This window comes from Triticum aestivum, chromosome 2B, assembly GCF_018294505.1.
Source record: "Triticum aestivum cultivar Chinese Spring chromosome 2B, IWGSC CS RefSeq v2.1, whole genome shotgun sequence".
Taxonomy (NCBI): domain Eukaryota; kingdom Viridiplantae; phylum Streptophyta; class Magnoliopsida; order Poales; family Poaceae; genus Triticum; species Triticum aestivum.
The window spans coordinates 698,980,662-699,000,557 of NC_057798.1; the positions used below are offsets into that span (position 1 = coordinate 698,980,662).

The 19,896-nt window shown below is 46.8% G+C and overlaps 1 protein-coding gene across 1 annotated transcript; it reads right to left on the reverse strand.

The window, feature by feature from the left end:
- Positions 1-17,204: 17,204 nt before the first annotated feature.
- On the reverse strand, positions 17,205-18,451 carry LOC123042137 (polygalacturonase inhibitor-like). Its single transcript, XM_044464657.1, has one exon. The coding sequence runs from the start codon at positions 18,238-18,240 to the stop codon at positions 17,212-17,214; it is 1,029 nt and encodes a 342-aa protein (XP_044320592.1). The 5' UTR covers positions 18,241-18,451; the 3' UTR covers positions 17,205-17,211.
- Positions 18,452-19,896: the final 1,445 nt, after the last annotated feature.

Consider the following 19,896-nt stretch of genomic DNA (forward strand, 5'->3'; position numbering starts at 1 on the left):
ATAATTCAACTTTTCCTTCCTCAACTTTAATGTCTAACAAGACCCAGTGCCAACTGCATACACACACGTTTGCATGTCTTAATTAAGCGGGCATGTGCATAAAATTAATCAACTACCGTAAACTGTATACACTTAATTATTAACATCTAGCTAGCTAGTAAGCAAAAAAACAGAATTTGTAGTACAAGACAGTGTGACTCACGGGAAGTTGTAAGGAAGTAGTATATCTTCATTGCTATTGAGGCGCTTCAAGAACTCTAGCATGCTTTCCTCTACAGCATTTGACAATATTCAATCTGCCATATGTCCTCATTAATGGTATTTGGATCAATGAACCCAACGCCATAGCGTCCAGCTTTTTTTATTTCATACATCTTCATCCTGCATATAATACCACAGAAAAAGAATATAGTGAGGACAATTACATGTAATGATTGCTCAAAATTATCACTACATAACTAGTTTGAGACTTAAATTACAGAAAGAAATCACTTACAGACAATAGCAATTGACGATAGACTTGTCGAGTGCGTCTTGATTGTATAACTGAAATAGTTCTGGATACTCAATGGCGAGAGCTTTCTCATGGTAATAATGCTCATGCTTGACATTTACCATGAGGGACTCTTGATTGGAAATCTTGGTAATGTTCATGTACCATTGATGCAATTTATACATTCTCGTTGGGAGGTCCTTGACCTTGTCTGGATGGACCAAAGGTTGGCCCCGGACATATTTCCATGCTATTTCCGATTCTCTAAGCGTAGGCATGGGCTCGATTTTGATGAGTTGTCCAACAGAGATATTGAGCATTTGAGCCTGCATTATATGATCCTCCATTATTACCACATCGCCATGCTCGGGAACGCTAACGGTTTGCCCACAATAATATTTGGCGCGCGTACTACTCCTCTCATGTGTTGTTGCCACAATAAGCGGGGGGATCGCTTGCGCCGCCTGTTCTCCCAACTGGGGAACGGTTTTCCGGCATTTTTTGCCAGCTGCTTGTTGGCTCGAGCTCGAGCTCGCTTCCTTTTTTAGCCGTTCTCGATGTAGTTTCCTGATTTGGCGCTCATAGTCCGAGTCAACAGGCTTGGGAGCTGGTTCTCTAGCCATATGAATGAAGTGGTCAATTACTTTCTCAGGCACTTTCTCCTTTGGGGGCGGTGCCGGTTTTGGTCCAAAATGGGTGTCCACTTGGGCTTGCACTATGGCTGCGTTTTGCTCCTTAGTCATGTCGTAAGGCCTCTGAGGAAGAGGAGCGAGACTTGGACCATATTTATATCGCTTGTCTCCGCCTGTACTTCCTGAACTACCTCGACTCGTACCGCTATGCACCAAAGCTGCGGCATGTCTCTTCTGCGATTGCTGAGACGGCGAAGACGGCTGGCGTCGAGTTGGACTAGGAGAAGTGGCCTAACGATGTGCTGGACTTGAAGCAGGAGGTGTGGCCTGACACGGTGCCAGACTTGAAATCGAAGAAGTGGCATGACGTTGTGCCAGACTTGAAACCGGAGGAGTCAGCTCACGCGTTCGGGGACTTGGAGGAGGTGGCGGACTTCGAGGAGGAGTCGTCTCACGCGTTCGTGGACTTGGAGGAGCGGGAGTCTGCTGACTCGGTGGCGGACTTCGAGGAGGAGTCGGCAGACGACGCGGTGTCGGTGGACTTCGAAAGATGATGCAATCCTTTCTCCATAGGATGATACAATGTATGGCCTCTCCCAGTGTGCGCTCGTCTTCACCTCTAGGAATGTCAAGCGTTAGCCCCGAATATGGGTCCACCACTTCATCAACCATGACACGAGCATAGCCCTCTATAATCGGGATGCAATGGTAGGTTGCTTCGGGGGTAACTGGAAAAGCAACGCCGTCCGCCACCTTCATGGATATGTTCTTCATTTTGGAGTGTAGCTCACAGTTAGTGTTCTCTATGATGTCATCCACAGGGTATGTATCCAGCAGTGTGTCGCCCGGGGCAGAACCAATGTTGCTTCTCGGCATGGATGGGACGGTGCTATCCAATGCTGGACGATCATCCGCTTGCTGCTGCCGCTGCTGAGACCCCCTTTCCTGGCTAAGTGAGTCGATCTGCTGCAACTGCTGCTGGAATTTGAGTGCCAGGTCCGCATGCCTTGCTTCCAGGCCTTGAAGGCGTTTTGCGTCCTGCTTCCTCTGCTCCTCCTCCAGCTTCCTCTTCTTCTCCTCCTCCATCTTCTTTCTTGCACGGGACCTGTAGTCGTCATTCCAGTCCGAAAAGCCCTCATACCAGGGAATAACGCCCATGCCTCGTGTTCTTCCCGGGTGTTCAGGATTTCTCAGGGCACGCGTAAGCTCGTCATTCTCTCTGTTGGGTGTGAACACCCCCGCTTGAGCTTCTTCTATTGCATCAAATATCTTTTGTTCGGCTCCTTTTAGACTTGCCTTCTTTGAAACCAAACCTGTCTTCGGGTCCAACGCCCCCCCATGCGCATAGAACCAAGTTCTGCACCTGGGGGGGCAGCTCCTAGTAATCGGAGTGACCCCTGCACCCTCCATCTCTTGCTCAGACTTATCCCACTTAGGCATTCCCACCGTGTAGCCACCTGGACCCAGCCTATGGAACTGCGTCTTTCTTGCGGCATTTGCCTTGTTTTTCATCGACCGTTCCTTAGATAATTCTGAATCCTTGAAGGTCACGAAATCGTCCCAGTGTTCTCTTTGCTTCTCCAGTGTTCCCTTGAAATCTGGAGTCTTCCTTTCATTAGCGAGGTAGTTGGCCCATACAGTTTTCTTGTGGGTGTTGAATGCAATTGCCATCTTCTTAAGAGCAGCGGCCTTGACTTTCTCCACATCTGCTTCAGTGAAATGATCTGGTAGGGTGAAATATTCCATCAGAGATTTCACTAGGTCTTTTTTGGCTCTGTCGTTGACCCAAGTAACACCTGGACATTTAGTCTTTGGCTCTTTCCATTCTTGAATGGAGATCGGGAGTTTGTCCTTCACAAGAACTCCGCACTAACGAGTCCACTTGTCTGCAACGTTCTTAGGTGTGAGGGGTTCGCCACTAAGTTTGGTGGATTCGATGTGGTACTTTACACCATCCTTCAACAATCTACCCGGGCCTCGCTTTGTCTTGCTGTCTGTAGAAGCAGATTTGCTCGATCCGGAGGGCTGAAAGAAGAAAGATCGATTCGTTAATATATCTTCAATAAAAAAACATGTGATGATCACCAGGATGCATGCTTATATAAATATACCTCGCCGGTAGTCTTTGTTATTTGAAGATCAGCATTGTCTGTGTCATCACAAACATTGTCTGTGTCATTATAATCATAGTTCATGACTTCATCAGCTCGGTCGTCGAGATCGAATATCTTTTCATCACCCTCTTCGGTATTGTTCAGATATTGGGAGCCGTCATCTTCATTCAGATCATCTAGCCTGTGAGGGCTACGTATGATGTTGAACAATTCCTCTTCTCTCTCTCTGTCGGTATTGTCCGCCATAGCTTTTACTTTACTAATTAATACAAAAGAAATATAAAACAATTTAGTATTCAAATTACAATGCATGGTTGCAATTAATCAATAAGGAAAAACTGAATCTCGAATACATCATCTCGAATACATCATCGTCTTAATATATATAATCTCGAATACGTCGTCTCGAATATTATATATCGAATACATCACTGGCTAGGTACCTGATAAAGATCGAGTACTATAGAAGAATCTAGGGCGCCACTCGCGGTTCCTGGGGCGCGGGCGGTGCACATCCAAAGAGAAGGAACCATCACATGATCATATCTCCGGTCATCTGCCCAAAGAACCCGCGAAGTAGTGGAGAACCTGACGTCACCCATAGAAGCCATGTAGCGATGGACGTGCTCATCTTCCTCCCTGACACGGCGACGCACCACCTCCGGCGGGGCCGGCTGCCTCTACACCGAATGTGCCCCATGCGAACGCCACCAAAGAAGATCAGGGTCGACGACGGGACCCGAGGTCGGGTTCCTCACCAAGCGGCGCGCCCCTCCAGGTAGCACCTCCCAGTGCCAGCCCGGCGGAGCCCAGTCCCGGACATGGGTCCTCTGAAGCAGGACGTCGTCGCGAATGGGTCAACGGCGAGGATGCGGGCCGGGCATATCGTCGAGAACAAATACTATATGCCCGCAAAAAGTAACATTTTTTAAATGATTGGATTGTGATAACTAAAATTCTATATATATATATATGCAAATTCTAACAATTTGACATTAATATAATTCATCTAACTAAAACTAATTCTAAAATTTCCTGATTATATAACTAACATTTCTATAACAATTCTAATATTTATATAACTAAAAACAGAAAAATTGCTAACATTTCTATAAATATTTCTATAACTAAAAAATAGAAAACATTTATAACATTTCTATATAACTAAAATTTCTAATATTTATATAAGTAAAAAACAGAATAATTTCTAACATTTCTATAACTAAAAAACAGAAAAAATTATAACAAACAAACTAATGTGTGTGTGTAGTGTGTGTGTGTGTGTAGTGTGTGTGTGTAGTGTGTGTGTGTGTGGACATGGCGGCCGGGGCGAGCTCACCGGCGAGGCGACTACGGGGCGGGGCGGCCTGGGCGACGGGACGGGGCGGCGACGACAGGGCGGGGTGGGGCGCGGCGACGGGGTGGCCGGGGCGCGGCGACTGGGACGACGGGGACGGGGACGGCCGGGGCGGCGACAAGGGGCGGGGACGGCCGGGGTCGGTGACGAGGGGCGGGGGCGGTGTCGATCGGGGCAGGGCGGCGCGACGAAGGGAGGAAACAGAGGGAAGAAACAGAGGGAAACTGAATTTTTTTCAAGTGTTGTATATATATGATGGACCTTTAGTACCGGTTGGAGCCACCAACCGGTACTAAAGGTCTGTTTTGGCCAGGCCAAGCGGCGGGAAGCGCCCCCCTTTAGTACCGGGTGGTGGCTCCAACCGGTACTAAAGGGGGGGTCTTTAGTATCGGTTGGAGCCATGACCCGGTACTAAAGGGGGTGCGCTGGCTCCAGGCGGTGCGCAAGTTTAGTCCCACCTCGCTAGCCGAGGGGCTACCGCACTGGTTTATAAGCCCCAGTGCGGTAGCTCTCTCGAGCTCCTCTCCTAAGCAGGCCTACTGGGCCTACCTGTCCTCTTCTGCCAAGTGGGCCTACTGGGCCTTTGCGGGCCTGCATCCTGGCCCAACTAAAGGTTGTGTTCCTAGTCGTATGCAGGCCACTTTGGCCCAGTAGGCGGGCTTTTTTATTTTCTTAATTTTTTTTCGCTTTATTTATTTTTGTTTTATTTATTTTTGAGTTGTTTTTTGCTGTATTTAGAGTTTCTTTGTGAATATTTTTGCTTTAGGTACAAAAAATTACAAACTTTCTGTTAGTGCCGGTAGTTTTCAAATTTGAATAGTTTAAATTTTGAATTATTTGAAATTTGTGTGAATCACTAGTTTGTGAATAACTTAACTTTGAAAAAAGTTTTTTCAGTGATTCTTTTTTCTTATGTTTAATATTAGTGTGTTTTATCATTATATTCAATTTGGTAATGCATAGGTTATTTAAAAAATGAAATGCCTTTGTAACAGTTCAGTTTTCGTCGGAAACCCTGATACTTCGAAAGAGATTGTCCGTCCCGGGTTCAACCTTTTCTGAGTTCATTTGAAATGCTTTTCAATTTCAGGGTCATTTAGCTGGAAAAAAAAATCAGTAAATGCATGAAAAGAATTTGTTTGCACATAAAATTTCTTCGCGTTTCAAATGCCAAAACACATAATTAACTACCCTAACTATTATAGACATTCCCTCCTGGGTGTGAAACACAGAAGAAAGTGATGATAGTGAAGCCGGTCACATCCCAGATCTTTGGGTGTGAAACTTTTTCTTCGCGTGTGTCCCTTTGCACCGTAGCCATGGAAAATCTTCATCATTTAACTGGATGCTCGGGTCAATATTCACTGTGAATGGAGAAATTTCATCAAACTTTTCATAATCTTCTGACATGTCTGTCTTGTCATCCACTCCCACGATGTTTCTTTTTCCTGAAAGAACTATGTGGCGCTTTGGCTCGTCGTATGATCCATTCGCTTCCTTATCTTTTCTTTTTCTCGGCCTGGTAGACATGTCTTTCACAAAAAAACCTGCGCCACATCATTGGCTAGGACGAATGGTTCATCTGCATACGCAAGATTGTTGAGATCCACTGTTGTCATTCTGTACTGCTGGTCTTCCGTTACCCCGCCTCGTGTCATATTGACCCATTTGCACCGAAACAAAGGGACCTTCAAATCACCTGATCCATAGTTAAGTTCCCATATGTTCTCTATGTAACCATAATATGTTTCCTTTCCCGTGTTGGTTGTTGCATCAAAGCGGACACCACTGTTTTGGTTGGTGCTCTTCTTATCTTGGGCGATCGTGTAAAATGTATTCCCATTTATCTGGTACCCTTTGAAAGTCATTATATTCGAAGATGGTAACTGGGACAGCGAGTACAGGTCATTTTGAATATCGCCATCATTCAGGGCACGTTTCTGCAACCAACCGGCGAAAGTCCTCGTTTGTTCGCGTGTAATCCAGTCGTCAGACTTCTCCGGGTGTTTGGACTGTAGAAAATTCTTGTGTTCCTCCATATACGGAGCCACCAAGGCGGAATTCTGTAGAACTGTGTAGTGTGCTTCAGTGAGAGAATGCCCGTCCATACATATTATTTGATGCCCTCCTAGCGTGCCTTTTCCTTCCAGTCTGCCCTTATGCCGCGATTCAGGAACACCAATCGGCTTAAGGTCAGGAATAAAGTCAATACAAAACTCAATGACCTCCTCATTTTCATGGCCCTTCGAGATGCTTCCTTCTGGCCTAGCACGGTTATGAACATATTTCTTCAAGACTCCCATGAACCTTTCAAAGGGGAACATATTGTGTAGAAATACAGGACCCAAAACATTAATCTCTTCGCAAAGGTGAACTAGGACGTGCGTCATGATGTTGAAGAAGGATGGTGGGAACACCAACTCAAAACTGACAAGACATTGCACCAAATCATTCTATAACCTTGGTATGATTTCTGGATCGATTACCTTCTGAGAGATTGCATTGAGGAATGCACATAGCTTCACAATGGCTAATCGGACATTTTCCGGTAGAAGCCCCCTCAATGCAACCGGAAGGAGTTGCGTCATAATCATGTGGCAGTCATGAGACTTTAGGTTCTGGAACTTTTTCTCTGCCATATCTATTATTCCCTTTATATTTGACGAGAAGCCAGACGGTACCTTCATGCTGAGCAGGCATTCGAAGAAGATTTCCTTCTCTTCTTTGGTAAGAGCGTAGCTGGCCTGACCCTGATGTATGTCATCTTTTTCATGCATACGTTGCTGGTCCTCCCGTGCCTCTAGTGTATCTTTTGTCTTCCCATACACGCCCAAAAATTCAAGCAGGGTCACGCAAAGATTCTTCGTCACGTGCATCATGTCGATTGCGGAGCGGACCTCTAGGTATTTCCAATATGGCAGGTCCCAAAATATAGATTTCTTCTTCCACATGGGTGCGCGTCCGTCAGCGTCCTTCGGAACAGGTTATCCGCCAGGACCCTTTCCAAAGATTACCTTCAAATCCTTGACCATATCATGTACATCAGCACCAGTACGGTGGCGAGGCTTTGTCCGGTGATCCGCCTCACCTTTGAAATGCTTGCCTTTCTTTCTTACGGGATGCCTTGTCGGAAGAAATCGACGATGTCCCAGGTACACATTCTTCCTACAACTATCCAAATATATACTCTCGGTATCATCCAAACAGTGTGTGCATCCGCGGTAGCCCTTGTTTGTCTGTCCTGAAAGGTTACTGAGAGCAGGCCAATCATTGATGGTCACGAACAGCAACGCCTTTAGGTCAAATTCTTCCTGTCGTGCTCATCCCACGCACGTACACCTGTTCCATTCCACAGCTGTAATAGTTCTTCAACTAATGGCCTTAGGTACACATCAATGTCGTTGCCGGGTTGCTTAGGGCCTTGGATGAGCACTGGCATCATAATGAACTTCCGCTTCATGCACAACCAAGGAGGAAGGTTATACAAACATAGAGTCACATGCCACGTGCTATGGTTGCTGCTCTGCTCCCCAAAAGGATTAATGCCATCTGCGCTTAGACCAAACCATACGTTCCTTGGGTCACCTGCAAACTCCTCCCAGTACTTTCTCTCGATTTTTCTCCACTGCGAACCGTCAGCGGGTACTCCTAACTTTCCGTCTTTCTTACGGTCTTCTGCGTGCCACCGCATCGCCTGCGCATTCTCTTTGTTTTGGAACAAACGTTTCAACCGTGGTATTATAGGAGCATACTACATCACCTTGGCAGGAATCTTCTTCTTGGGATGCTCGCCCTCGACATCACCAGGGTCATCGCGACTGATCTTATAACGCAATGCACCACATACCAGGCAAGTGCTCAAATCCTCGTACTCACGGCGGTAGAGGATGCAGTCATTAGGGCATGCATGTATCTTTTGCACCTCTAACCCTAGAGGGCAGACAACCTTCCTTGCTTCATACGTACTCTCGGGCAATTCGTTGTCCTTTGGAAGCATATTCTTTATCATTACCAGCAACTTTCCAAATCCCTTGTCAGATACACCATTCTCTGCCTTCCATTGCAGCAATTCAAGTGTGGTGCCCAACTTTTTTTGTTATCTTCGCTATTCGGGTACAACAATTTCTTGTGATCCTCTAACATGCGCTACAACTTCGTCCTCTCCAGATCACTTGCGCAGTTTCTCTTTGCATCGGCAATGGCCCGACCTAGATCATTAGCGGGCTCATCTGATGCCTCTTCTTCAGCTTCTTCCCGCATTGCCAGCTCAGCTTCTTCCCCCATTGTTGTATCATCGTATTCAGTGAACCCATGGCCAGAATAGCCATCGTCGTCCTCTTCTTCTTCATTGTCTTCCATCATAACCCCTATTTCTCCGTGCTTTGTCCAAACATTATAGTGGGGCATGAAACCGGACTTAAATAGGTGGACGTGAATGGTTTTTGACGTAGAGTAACTGTGACCATTCTTACAGCCAGCACATGGACAAGGCATATAACCATCCGCCCGCTTGTTTGCTTCAGCGGCTCGCAGAAAAGTATGCACGCCATTAATGAACTCGGGAGAGCATCGGTCATCATACATCCATTGTCGGCTCATCTTCATTACACAACACCGAATAGACCAAATTAATACAAGTTCATACATAAAGTTCATATACAACACTTAATTAAATGCAACATACAAATAACTCTCCAGCTAAAGAATTTAAATGCAACAACAAATGCGATGAAGATCGCAACTAAGGTAACAATTGATCCAACAACATAATGATACCAAGCCACACTATCAATGGCATATTTTCTAATCTTTCTAATCTTCAACCTCATTTTCTCCATCTTGATCTTGTGATCATCGACGACATCGGCAACATGCAACTCCAATTCCATCTTCTCCCCCTCAATTCTTTTCAATTTTTCTTTCAAATACTCGTTTTCTCTTTCAACTAAATTTAACCTCTCGACAATAGGGTCGGTTGGAATTTCCGGTTCACATACCTCCTAGATAAAAATATCTATGTCAACTTGATGGGCATAATTTGTCATAAACACGAAATGCAACAACTAGTTTTAAAAGAGAATATACCACATCCGAATCATAACAAGGACGAGGGCCGACTGGGACGGATATCAAAACCATGGCACTATGTATAACAAACAACGTATGGGTAAGATAATTATACAAGTAACTATATATCCAAATCACACAAACATCAATTTGGTAATGTAAAACATTCATGAACAAGAGCCTCACCACAAGGTGGTGCCGGCGACGGGATGGTGCGGGCGATCGACGGTGGTTACGACGGAGATTTAGAAGGCACTAAGTAAACCACACCTACATATGCAAACTAAGTGTTATTTTTGACCTCAAATTGCATATAAATCAAATACTAGCAAATATAATTCCTCCCAAATTAATCACTATACAAAGCATTGCAAGAGCTAATCTAGCAATGAGAGTTGAAAGGACAAAGTTGCTAACCTTCATGGACATTTGAATGGATGGGGGCCTTCAAATCTTGACAAATTTTGGGCAAAATTTGTGAGGAGCTCGAGGAAGAGAGGGGAAGAACAGAGGAAGTGAGGGGAAAGGGGAAGAACAGAGTGGCTCGGGTGGACGAAGGGTTTATGTATGTTGACCTTTAGTACCGGTTCGTGTCACGAACCGGTACTAAAGGTGCTGGAGGGGCCCCAGACTGACAACACCATGCCACCTCTCTCTTTAGTACCGGTTCGTGGCACGAACTGGTGCTAAAGGTTCTCCATGAACCGGTACTAATGAGAACGGCCGGCTAGCCATTGGAACTGGCACTAATGGACACATTAGTGCCGGCTCAAAATCAAACCGGCACTAATGTGTCTCATATTAGGTCCTTTTTCTACTAGTGCAAGGTGCATGGAGGGAGGCGGCGCTCACGATGTGGAAGTGGGATGAGTTGGTCCAGCCAAATTTCGGGGGCAAGCTCGTCGCGTATCTGAGTAGCATATTTTCGCTTGGATCGTCCGCCACAGGAGAAATCCCTAGGCCTTGATGGTTTCAGTGACACTTTTTTCAGAAGCTATTGGTCCATTATCAGAGATGACATCATGGCAGTGTTCGATCAATTCTCACTTGGCCGGTGGAGATCTAGCTTCACTAAACAAGGCAATGGTTGTGTTATGACCCAAAAAAGACGGAGGTTTACACATCACTGATTTTAGACATATTAGCCTCATCCATTCGGTGGCAAAGCTGATTTCTAAGATTCTCCCCATCAAACTAGCAGTTGTAATCCACACCATCATCTCCCCTGTGCAGACAGCTCTCCTCAAAACCAAGTGCATCCACGACAGTTACTTATTTGTGCAAAATAGCGTCAGGGCACTCCACCGCCGCAAAACATCAGCCCTACTCATGAAATTAGATATAGCTAGGGCGTTTGACACCGTATCATGGGAGTACATCCTCGAACTCCTTCAGAAACTGGGGTTTAGTGCCTGCTGGCGTGACTGGTTGGCCATGCTTCTATCCACCTCGTCCTTCGCCTTCATGCTCAATGGCGTGGCCGGGGACAACATTGTGCACCGACGTGGCTTACGGCAGGAAGACCCCCTATCACTCATCCTAGCCTTCGACCTGTTGCACCACCTGATCATGGCAATGGTAGAGCAGCAACTGTTGGAACCAATTCCGTGCCATGACCTAAAGCTCCACGTCAGCCTCTATGCCGATGACGTAGTGATTTTCATCAACCCCAAGCAGTAGGAGGTTGACAGCCTGATGAGCACCCTGCGAGACTTCAGTGCCGTGACGAACTTGTGCATCAACCCTGACAAGTCTTCGATCGCCCTCATTCGATGCGAAGAGATCAACGTCCAGGTTTGTGCAGCAGTGCGGCATGTGAGGCATGTGAAGCATGAAGTTCATATCAAATACGTAGCAAACAAGGGACTTTAAAAAATTGATGGCTGGTAAGGCATCACATTTCATCATCTTGAATTGTTTGAGGGAGTAAATTGAATCATAATTTTATTTACAGGGCCAAAAAGACAAATTGAATTATTGTGGGGAATTAGATACTAGGCTTCTCACAGTGGCCTACCTGGCCATGCTACCGTCGAGGCATGACGCTGGACCAGGCCACGTAAGCGAAGGCGACCAAGGTGCATGGAGGGAGACTGCGCTCACGGCGTGGAAGTGGGATGAGTTGGTCCGGCCGAATTTCGGGGGCTAGCTCGTCCCACATCTGAGAAGGATATTTTTGCTCGGATCGTCCGCCACAGGAGAAATCCCGGGGCCTTGATGGTTTCAGTGGCACCTTTTTCAGAAGCCATTGGTCCATTATCAGAGACTGCCTCCTTGTGGCACTCCTCCTGGGCGGGGTCTGGTACACTTGCCCAGCAATTATCCTCCCTACTCAAGCATTCTATTTCTGTTTTGATCCTAGGATCCACCACACTTTGTGTTCCCGTTGCTTTCGACTAATGATCATTCAAGGCCAGCAATGGCTGGATCTTTAAAAAAAATCTTGCATCTGAATCAAACACCATGAAAAATGGAATGGGTTCGTCCCGTCCGGGGACATAAAAAAAAGAGATCCATGGGCACTAGCACTCGGGACATATTTTTATAAAAGAAGCCCACCCGAGTGAGGAACCAAAAATTCGCTCCGAACAGGATTCAAACTCTGGCAGCTGGTTGCACCACTGTGACCCTTTGCCACTAGGATACAACCTAGTTCTCTGTCCAGGGACATCACTCAAACCAAACACACCCATATTGCACTACTAGGGAAAACCCTATACACAGAACTTTAGCAGTAGCGTGGGTCAGAAAAGCACGCTGGTGCTAATTAGTAGTAGCGCGTCTTGCTGAACACACGTTACTACTAAAATTCCCACGGCTTAGCTCATAGGCTACACATAGTAGTAGCGATCTATGACGAACCGCGCTACCGCTACGTCGTTTGTAGCAGCGCGTTTTAATATAAACTCATTGCTGCTAAAGGTTATAAAATTAAATGGAAAGAGAATGGAAAGGTAATTGAAAATGAAAGAGATAGAATAAGGTGAAAGGAAACAAATAAAATGTGAAGAAAACTAAATGGAAAAGGGAAAGAAGAGAAAGGAGTAGCAGTAGCGTGTATCAGAGAACGCGCTGTAGCTAAGATAGCAGCAACGCTTTTCCCAAAACGCGCTACTGCTACTTCTGACTTAACCACGGGGTTCGTCCTTCCCCACGCCACTTTCCCCCAAATCCAACTCTCTCCACTCTCGCCGCCGCCGTCGCCCGTCGGCCGCCGCGCGCTCTCCGCACCCTCTACGCCGCCCCGACCCCCGACCTCAACGCCGCCCCCGCCCCCGACCTCAACGCCGCCCCGAACGCCGCCCCGACCCCAGATTCAACGCCGCCCCGCCCCCGACCTCAACGCCGCCCCGGACGCCGCCCCGACCTCGACGCTGCCCTGCCCCTCCCTCGTCGCAGTCACCCGAGGTGAGCACGCCCGCTCCTTCCTCTCCCCTACCTCTGCCTAGGGTTTCTTTATATTTTAGTTGCATATTAAGTTTATTTTTATTTATAGTAAGTTTATTTTAGTTGCATATTAAGAACTAGGTACTAATTAGGTAGTAGAATATTTTTATTTATATTAAGTTTATTTTTATTAAGAACTAGTTGAATTAATAGAACTAGTTAGTAAGAACTTGTTTATATTTTTTAGTTAAAGCAATTTTTCCCGCCTCGACGTCGACGATGCCTATCCCGCATCCTCGTCGTCGAGTCGGCGGAGGACGACACCTGCTTGACCATATCGGCCATGTCCGGGACTGGGCTCCACCGAGGTGGTACTGGGAGGCGCTACCTACCGGGGGGCGCAGGTTGGTGAGGAGCCAGCCTGTCGTTGACCCGAACCTTCTTTGGTGGCGGTCGCGTGGGCCAGTAACGATCGAGAGGCTCGAGGACTCCGCGGAGGTGGTGCGTCACCGTGTCAGTGAGGAGGATGCGCACGTCCGTCGCTACTTGTTTGCGTTGGAGCACAGGCCGTTCTCCAATACCTGGCAGGTTCTCCGGGGATCTCACTGGAGCTATGATCCCGTGATGGTTCCTTCTCTGTGGGTGTCCACCGCCCGCGCCGATACCCGTCGTGTGCTAGGGTTTTAGTTGTATTAGTGATGTTATATGTATGACACTATTCATGATGTATTAGTGATAATATTCGACGATGTACGGACATATGAGATGATTTACTTTTGCTTATTGAATGCATGCTAATTTGAGTCCTATAAGATATTTTGAAATGTATATCTTGTGTTGCTCAATATCCAAGTGGCCCGTCATGTTTGCAGGTTACACCTCCGAGTGGCCTATGTTTTGCCAGAGTGTTGATTCATTTCCATTCCGGCAAATTTCAGGCGCTCGATATGTCCTATTTTAGCAAAGGTCATGCCGGATTTTTCCGTGAATTTTGGCATGACTTGTGCCAGAATATGTAGGAAATATCGAGTGCCCCGGATTTGTGTGTTGAGTATCTTGGTAGTTGTCTTCGATCGATTTTCAATTAATGTTTTAACTATGAACATAGGAAATGTCTGACGACGAAAAGGATTTCGGTATTTGCAAATACTGTGAAGACGAGCGCGGCCTGTGCGACGAAATCTTCCTAGATGATGATAGGCGCTTCAGCATCAAGCTGGACGAGAACTTCGAAGTGGATACAGTAAGTCATAGCGACAAGTCTTTTTTCGTAATTAAGCATGACATCTGCTTCATTTGCTTCCACTTATATTTTTTTTACTATTCTACTAGCGTATCCCCTGCCATGCAAGAGTTTTTGTATTGGATAAGATAGATTTCAGTCATAGTATGGAGGAAAAGAAAGTTTACTTGAAGACCGAGCATGGTTATATTTTCCATGCAAAATTGTACAATTCAGACGACTACACCTATTTTGGATGCAAAACATGGCGAGCACTATGCAAGACTTATGCATTTGAGCCGGATATGGTTATCACCTTTGATATTCGTCCAGAAGATGATATTGAAGGTAATACCGACATCTGGGTCGATGTGCAGACACCTCCAGTTATACCATTATGTAAGTTTCTCAACCATATTTATGTCTTTGATCGATATTGTTTATTCAAAAATAGTTGACAACTAATTTGTATTGTCAGCTTATTTCGGTGCAAGCAAACATGTCCAGCGCTTGGTAGACAGGACCGTATACTGTCCTGGGGCTGAACTCAACTGCGAGGAGCTCAGTCATTATGTTTCATGGCTTGAGGATCTTGATACTGTTAAGACAAATTTTCTTCCTGCATTTAGAAATGTTAGTACTGAAAATGTGCGACCAATAGTGTTCCTAATGAACTACGGTCACATCTATTTAGGAAGGATGGTAAAATTTTTACTATTTGTCATCAGTGCATCTTTTCCATACATTATTTTTGAAACTAAACTTCATTGCTAAGTATGTTAACATACGATGTTCTTCAACAGGGACTCCCGATGAATGTTGTGCCTTATGGGATCGAGACTAAAGGTACCATGAGTATTATCAGCTTACGGCCAAGATATCCTACAGATTACTTTAGTGCATTCAAGATTAGCGACGGATGCTTAATAGTGCAAGACTGGATCAAATATGTGATGGGGGAGCGCAGAGAAGTACTAGGGGGCAGCAAACAAATGTGCTACCCACGATTAGGAGACAGGTTCATCTGCATGCTCCAGCTTGGTCAAGGAGGAGAGCTATACATGTTTTATGTTATTTTACCTCAGAGAGAGCAGCAGGAGTGATTAGCTAGCTAGAAATGAGTTCAGGATGATGATGTGCTACACTATATTACTATGATGATAAAGTAGCTACTGTTGGTGGTAATGACTATGATGATTATTATTAGCTAGTGTTAGTGGTGATTAAATAAATACTGTTTTTTATAGAAATAAATATTGTTGGTGGTAATGACTATGAGGATGATTAAATAGCTTGTGCTGGCGGATTAGATTCAAGTGGAGGCAACATGTGGTGCACATCGAAAGTACTACTAGTCCAAACTAGATCAAGTTTGGATTAGTAGTATACTTTTGACATGCACCACATATTGCCTCCACTTGAACCTAATCCACCTTCATTTGACACACTGTTATGGACATAATGGTGTAAACCTCATAACTGGTATTGTATCAATATTTGTACGATGGCGCATAAATACACTAGAAATGAAAAAAAAGTACTAGTAGCGATGGACAGAAAACACGCTGCAAGTAGTTACCTTAGCAGCAGCGTGGTACCAAACAAACGCTGCAGCTATTCATCCTAGCAGTAGCGCGGGCATGCACGCGCTGCTGCTAAGCAATAGTTGTAGCACCTTATTAGTAGCGCGCCCTCCCGCGCTACTAGTGAGCACAAAACCCGCGCTGCTGCTAGGGTTTTCCCTAGTAGTGTTGGGCTGAGAATTGTGGACTAGTACGTACGTCTGCTGTAGTGCTGTTGACCAGGCAACACAAACTTCGATCTGTTTGTTATTGGACGGACCTTACTTGAGAGTAACAAGCATCCAACTGATGAAAACATGCAGTAAGGAAACACACTCGCGCCCGGAAAAGTAGGATCTAGGCGATCAAGGAGGCGAGGGATCCCTTGCGCGCCGCCGATGACGCCACCGGTTCCCTCTCTCTCCGTCGGCCGCTCCGGCGGCGGGAGGGAGGGGGAACCTCGGGTCTGTTCGCTAGGTGGGTGTGTGGTAGGGTTAGGGTTGAGGGAGACGCTGCCGAGGCCGTTGCGGTGGTGTCGCATAGGAATAAGTTTCTCCGGGCTCCGTTCGCGGTCAGGCGAGGCTTTTGCCTTCGTCTAGGAGCCACCGGTGTTGGGGATCCCCGGATCTCGTCGAGGTCGCGGGCCATGGTGGTTGGGGGTCCATCGACACTGGTCGTTTGGATCCTCAGATGGGCGATGGAGGCAGGGAGACGAAGACTTTTCTTCTTCCTTGTTGGTATGATTTGCTGCTGCTGTTCTTCTCCTTCCTCTGGGCTGATGCTGGTGGGAGATCCTGCTTTGTCCGGGCGGATGGCCCGGCCGCGGTGCTGGACCGGTCGGATGACTCGAGTTCTCTTCCTTCCGGAAGGGACACTTTTCGCGGTACTCAAAGCCAAAGATGGCGACGGCTGTTGCAGGTGTGTTGGATTGATGTCCATGCCCTCTCAGCGCTGGTGTCAAGAAAGGAAAAAGCAGCGTGGCGGCAATTGTACCGTCGTCGAAGATGACGACCTGTTTGCGACTGGTTGTAGATCTTTCTGTTGCAGGGGTCTTCTCTCAAGATTCAGGGATGATGACACAGGGCTTCAGAGATCTTCTTGTGTTATGGTTGTCTTAGGGTACTCTCGGTGTTCACGGTTCTTTATGTTTGCGTTTCAGTATGCTTGTAAGGATCAACTACTTTGTACTGATTCGTGATTTGAATGAAAAAATTCTCAAAAAAAAATACATGCAGTAAACAGTAGGAGTAGTAGTAAGCCACAGGGATGCTTTTATTCATTTTCTTAGTATAATAAAAGTTGTAATTATCCATCCATCAGATATTCAGATTACTGCAGCCGGACGGGCTGGTGGTCGAGAGAGAGTCGAGACGAGGATCAGTGCTTGCAGGGTGGAAGTGGACTTCCACACAGCCCCTTGTTGTGCTGGAAGCAGGACTGATCAAACCAGGCCATGTTGCCACCGGCGGGCACCACGCCGCTGAGGCGATTGTAGCTCACGTTCAAATAATTCAGCATCATGTCGACCACCATTTCCGGGATGTCGCCGTAGATGTCGTTGTGGCTCAGCTCCAAGCTGTTGAGGCCCTCGGGCAGCTGCACGCCGGAGAGGTTGAAGCTGAAGGCATTGTGCGACAGGTCGACGTTCAGCAGCGGCTTGTTGGCGCCGAACAGGGACGAGGCATCGCCCTTGAAACCGTTGTACGACAGGTCGATGGTCCAGAAGTGCACGGCGGCGAACTCGGCCGGGACGCCGCCGGTGAGCTTGTTGTGGGAGAGGTAGAGGTATGCGTCGGAGGCCTTCCTGAGGAGCAGCGGCGGTATTGTGCCCGTGAGGCGGTTGTAGCCGAGGTCGAGGAAGTAGAGGTTGGGCATATCCCCGAGCGACGCCGGGATCGGGCCCGTGAGCTTGTTGGACGAGAGGCTGAGGTAGCTGAGCGCCGTGATCTCGGACAGGAACGACGGCACCGGGCCGGAGATGCCCGTGGAGATGATGTCGAGTAAGCCGAGGGTGGCGTTGAGGCGGGTGAGGTCGCGCGGGATGGTGCCGTTCACGCCGGGCACGTTGTTCAGCACCAGCTGCTGCAGCGCGGTGAGCCGGGCGATGGCGGCGCCGGGCAACGGGCCGGCGAGGCTGGCGTCGTCCACCAAGGACACGCCGACGACGCGGCGCGCGGCGGCGGAGCCGTCACCGGAACAGGAGACGCTGGTCCACTCACAGCACGGGGTGTCGGGCGTCCATGAGTTGAAGTAGGATGCGTTGCCGAAGGCGGATTTGATGGCCAGCAGCGCCGCCTTGTCGCCGGAGTGGCACTCGTTATTCGTCCGTGCCGCTGCGGCTGCGGTGAGTAGCACCACGACGACCAGTGAGGTGGCGCAGTGGTCGACGAGTGATGAGGCACGCATCTTGTCTTAATTTGTGAGTGAATGAATGAATGGTGAGTGAGATGATACCGTAGTGGTTATGGAGAGTCGTCTCGTGCCATGCATGCATATATCATATATATGTACACGACACGCTTGCAACTTGGAAAGTTACTTTGGTGCAAATTCAAATGGGAAATCAAAAACTGCAGGAGAAGGCAATAACTACGTACCCTAACCATGGACGCCTGCCTATGCGATCTTGCAAGTTGCAACTAGTACGAGTACCAATGGCCTTGGTTTATTGCCTGCTGCCAAATTTACGCACGTGCTGATGGCCGCGCGGTGACCTGGTCCATTCAAGTCAACCCGCTGCGTCGCTGATTTACTGACGACTGTCTGACTCACGTTATATTAGGATTTGGTAAGTAAGCACCATATAACACTTTTGGTAATTGCGAACAGGGATTGGATCAATAAGTAGTAAGTGGGTTCTTGCCGGCCTGCTGTCTCTCTCGAGTCCATGGATTATATTGCTCCTCCAATCCAAGGTATAAACATGCCGGCAATTCAAGTCTAGCTAGGTCATGCCTCGTGAACGTGAGGAAGTAGCTAAGCCGGCCGGATGCACATACCCACACCCCACAGCATGGGATCGATCATTACAATCAGGCTTCACAATACCGACAGAGACGCTGAAACCGCGTTCGGTTTGCCGTCCAAAATTCAAAAATGGAATTACTAAAATAGGTAACGGTAAGCCGAACATTTTACGTCTTGTTACTTGTTTTTCTTGTTTACCAAGACAAGTGCGCCAGAAATCAAACGTAATTGTACAAAAAGTAACCACGTGACATATGCGGTAAGAAATCCAAACATTTAAAAAAAAATATTACAAAAAGAAAACTGGGGAGGAAAATGTCAAAAAATTTGGTCTCACCTTTCCTAGTTGTTTCTTTATTTATTATGTAATGTTTCGAAAATGGGAAGATGAGTATTCCTTTCCATTTGTTCTTTTTTTGCCTATAAAATGCTTCTTTTCATCGAGTTTTTATAGCGGATGGCTTCACTATCTATGTAGTGTTTATACAAATTGTGGCATCACCTTTGAAAATGGGTCATGGATTTTTCTATCTTTTTATGTATTATTCTCCACCTTTTCTTCCTTAATTTTCTTGGCCGCAAAAATATGAATGTGATTCACTACAAAATGAAGCCAAACACAGCCAACAAACTCATCTCATTTCTCCTCAACCTATATGTATATATATATCCTCCATGAGAATGCCGTACAAAAAAGGGGCAGACATTCACAAGAGTTGTTCATAGGGAGGAAGACCGTAACAACGAAATCATTCTCTGCGGGAGATTTCATCAACGTCTATCTGTGACATCATCTCATCAGCATCAGATATATCCCTTCACGTTTGCGCGCTAACTGTTAATATCACCGGATCCTTGTTCTAATTAAGAGAAGATGGGTCTCCAGCTACCTTCGGTGATGTCTTCCAGCTTGGCGAATCTCAAGAAGACGCCCCTGGCACATACCACCAACAGCTTCACCCAGGCGCAACCGAAAGCCCCGCCATGAACCCGCCGCGCCGCGCCCACGTCCCATCCCTCCCATGTGTCACATGCCACTTCATGCGTCACATGCCACTACTCTTAAGTTGATCTGGAAGAAGGACACATTAAACA

Excerpts from the sequence above, each read along its gene's own strand:
- LOC123042137 (XM_044464657.1), bottom strand. The coding sequence starts at position 18,240 with ATGCGTGCCTCATCACTCGTCGACCACTGCGCCACCTCACTGGTCGTC.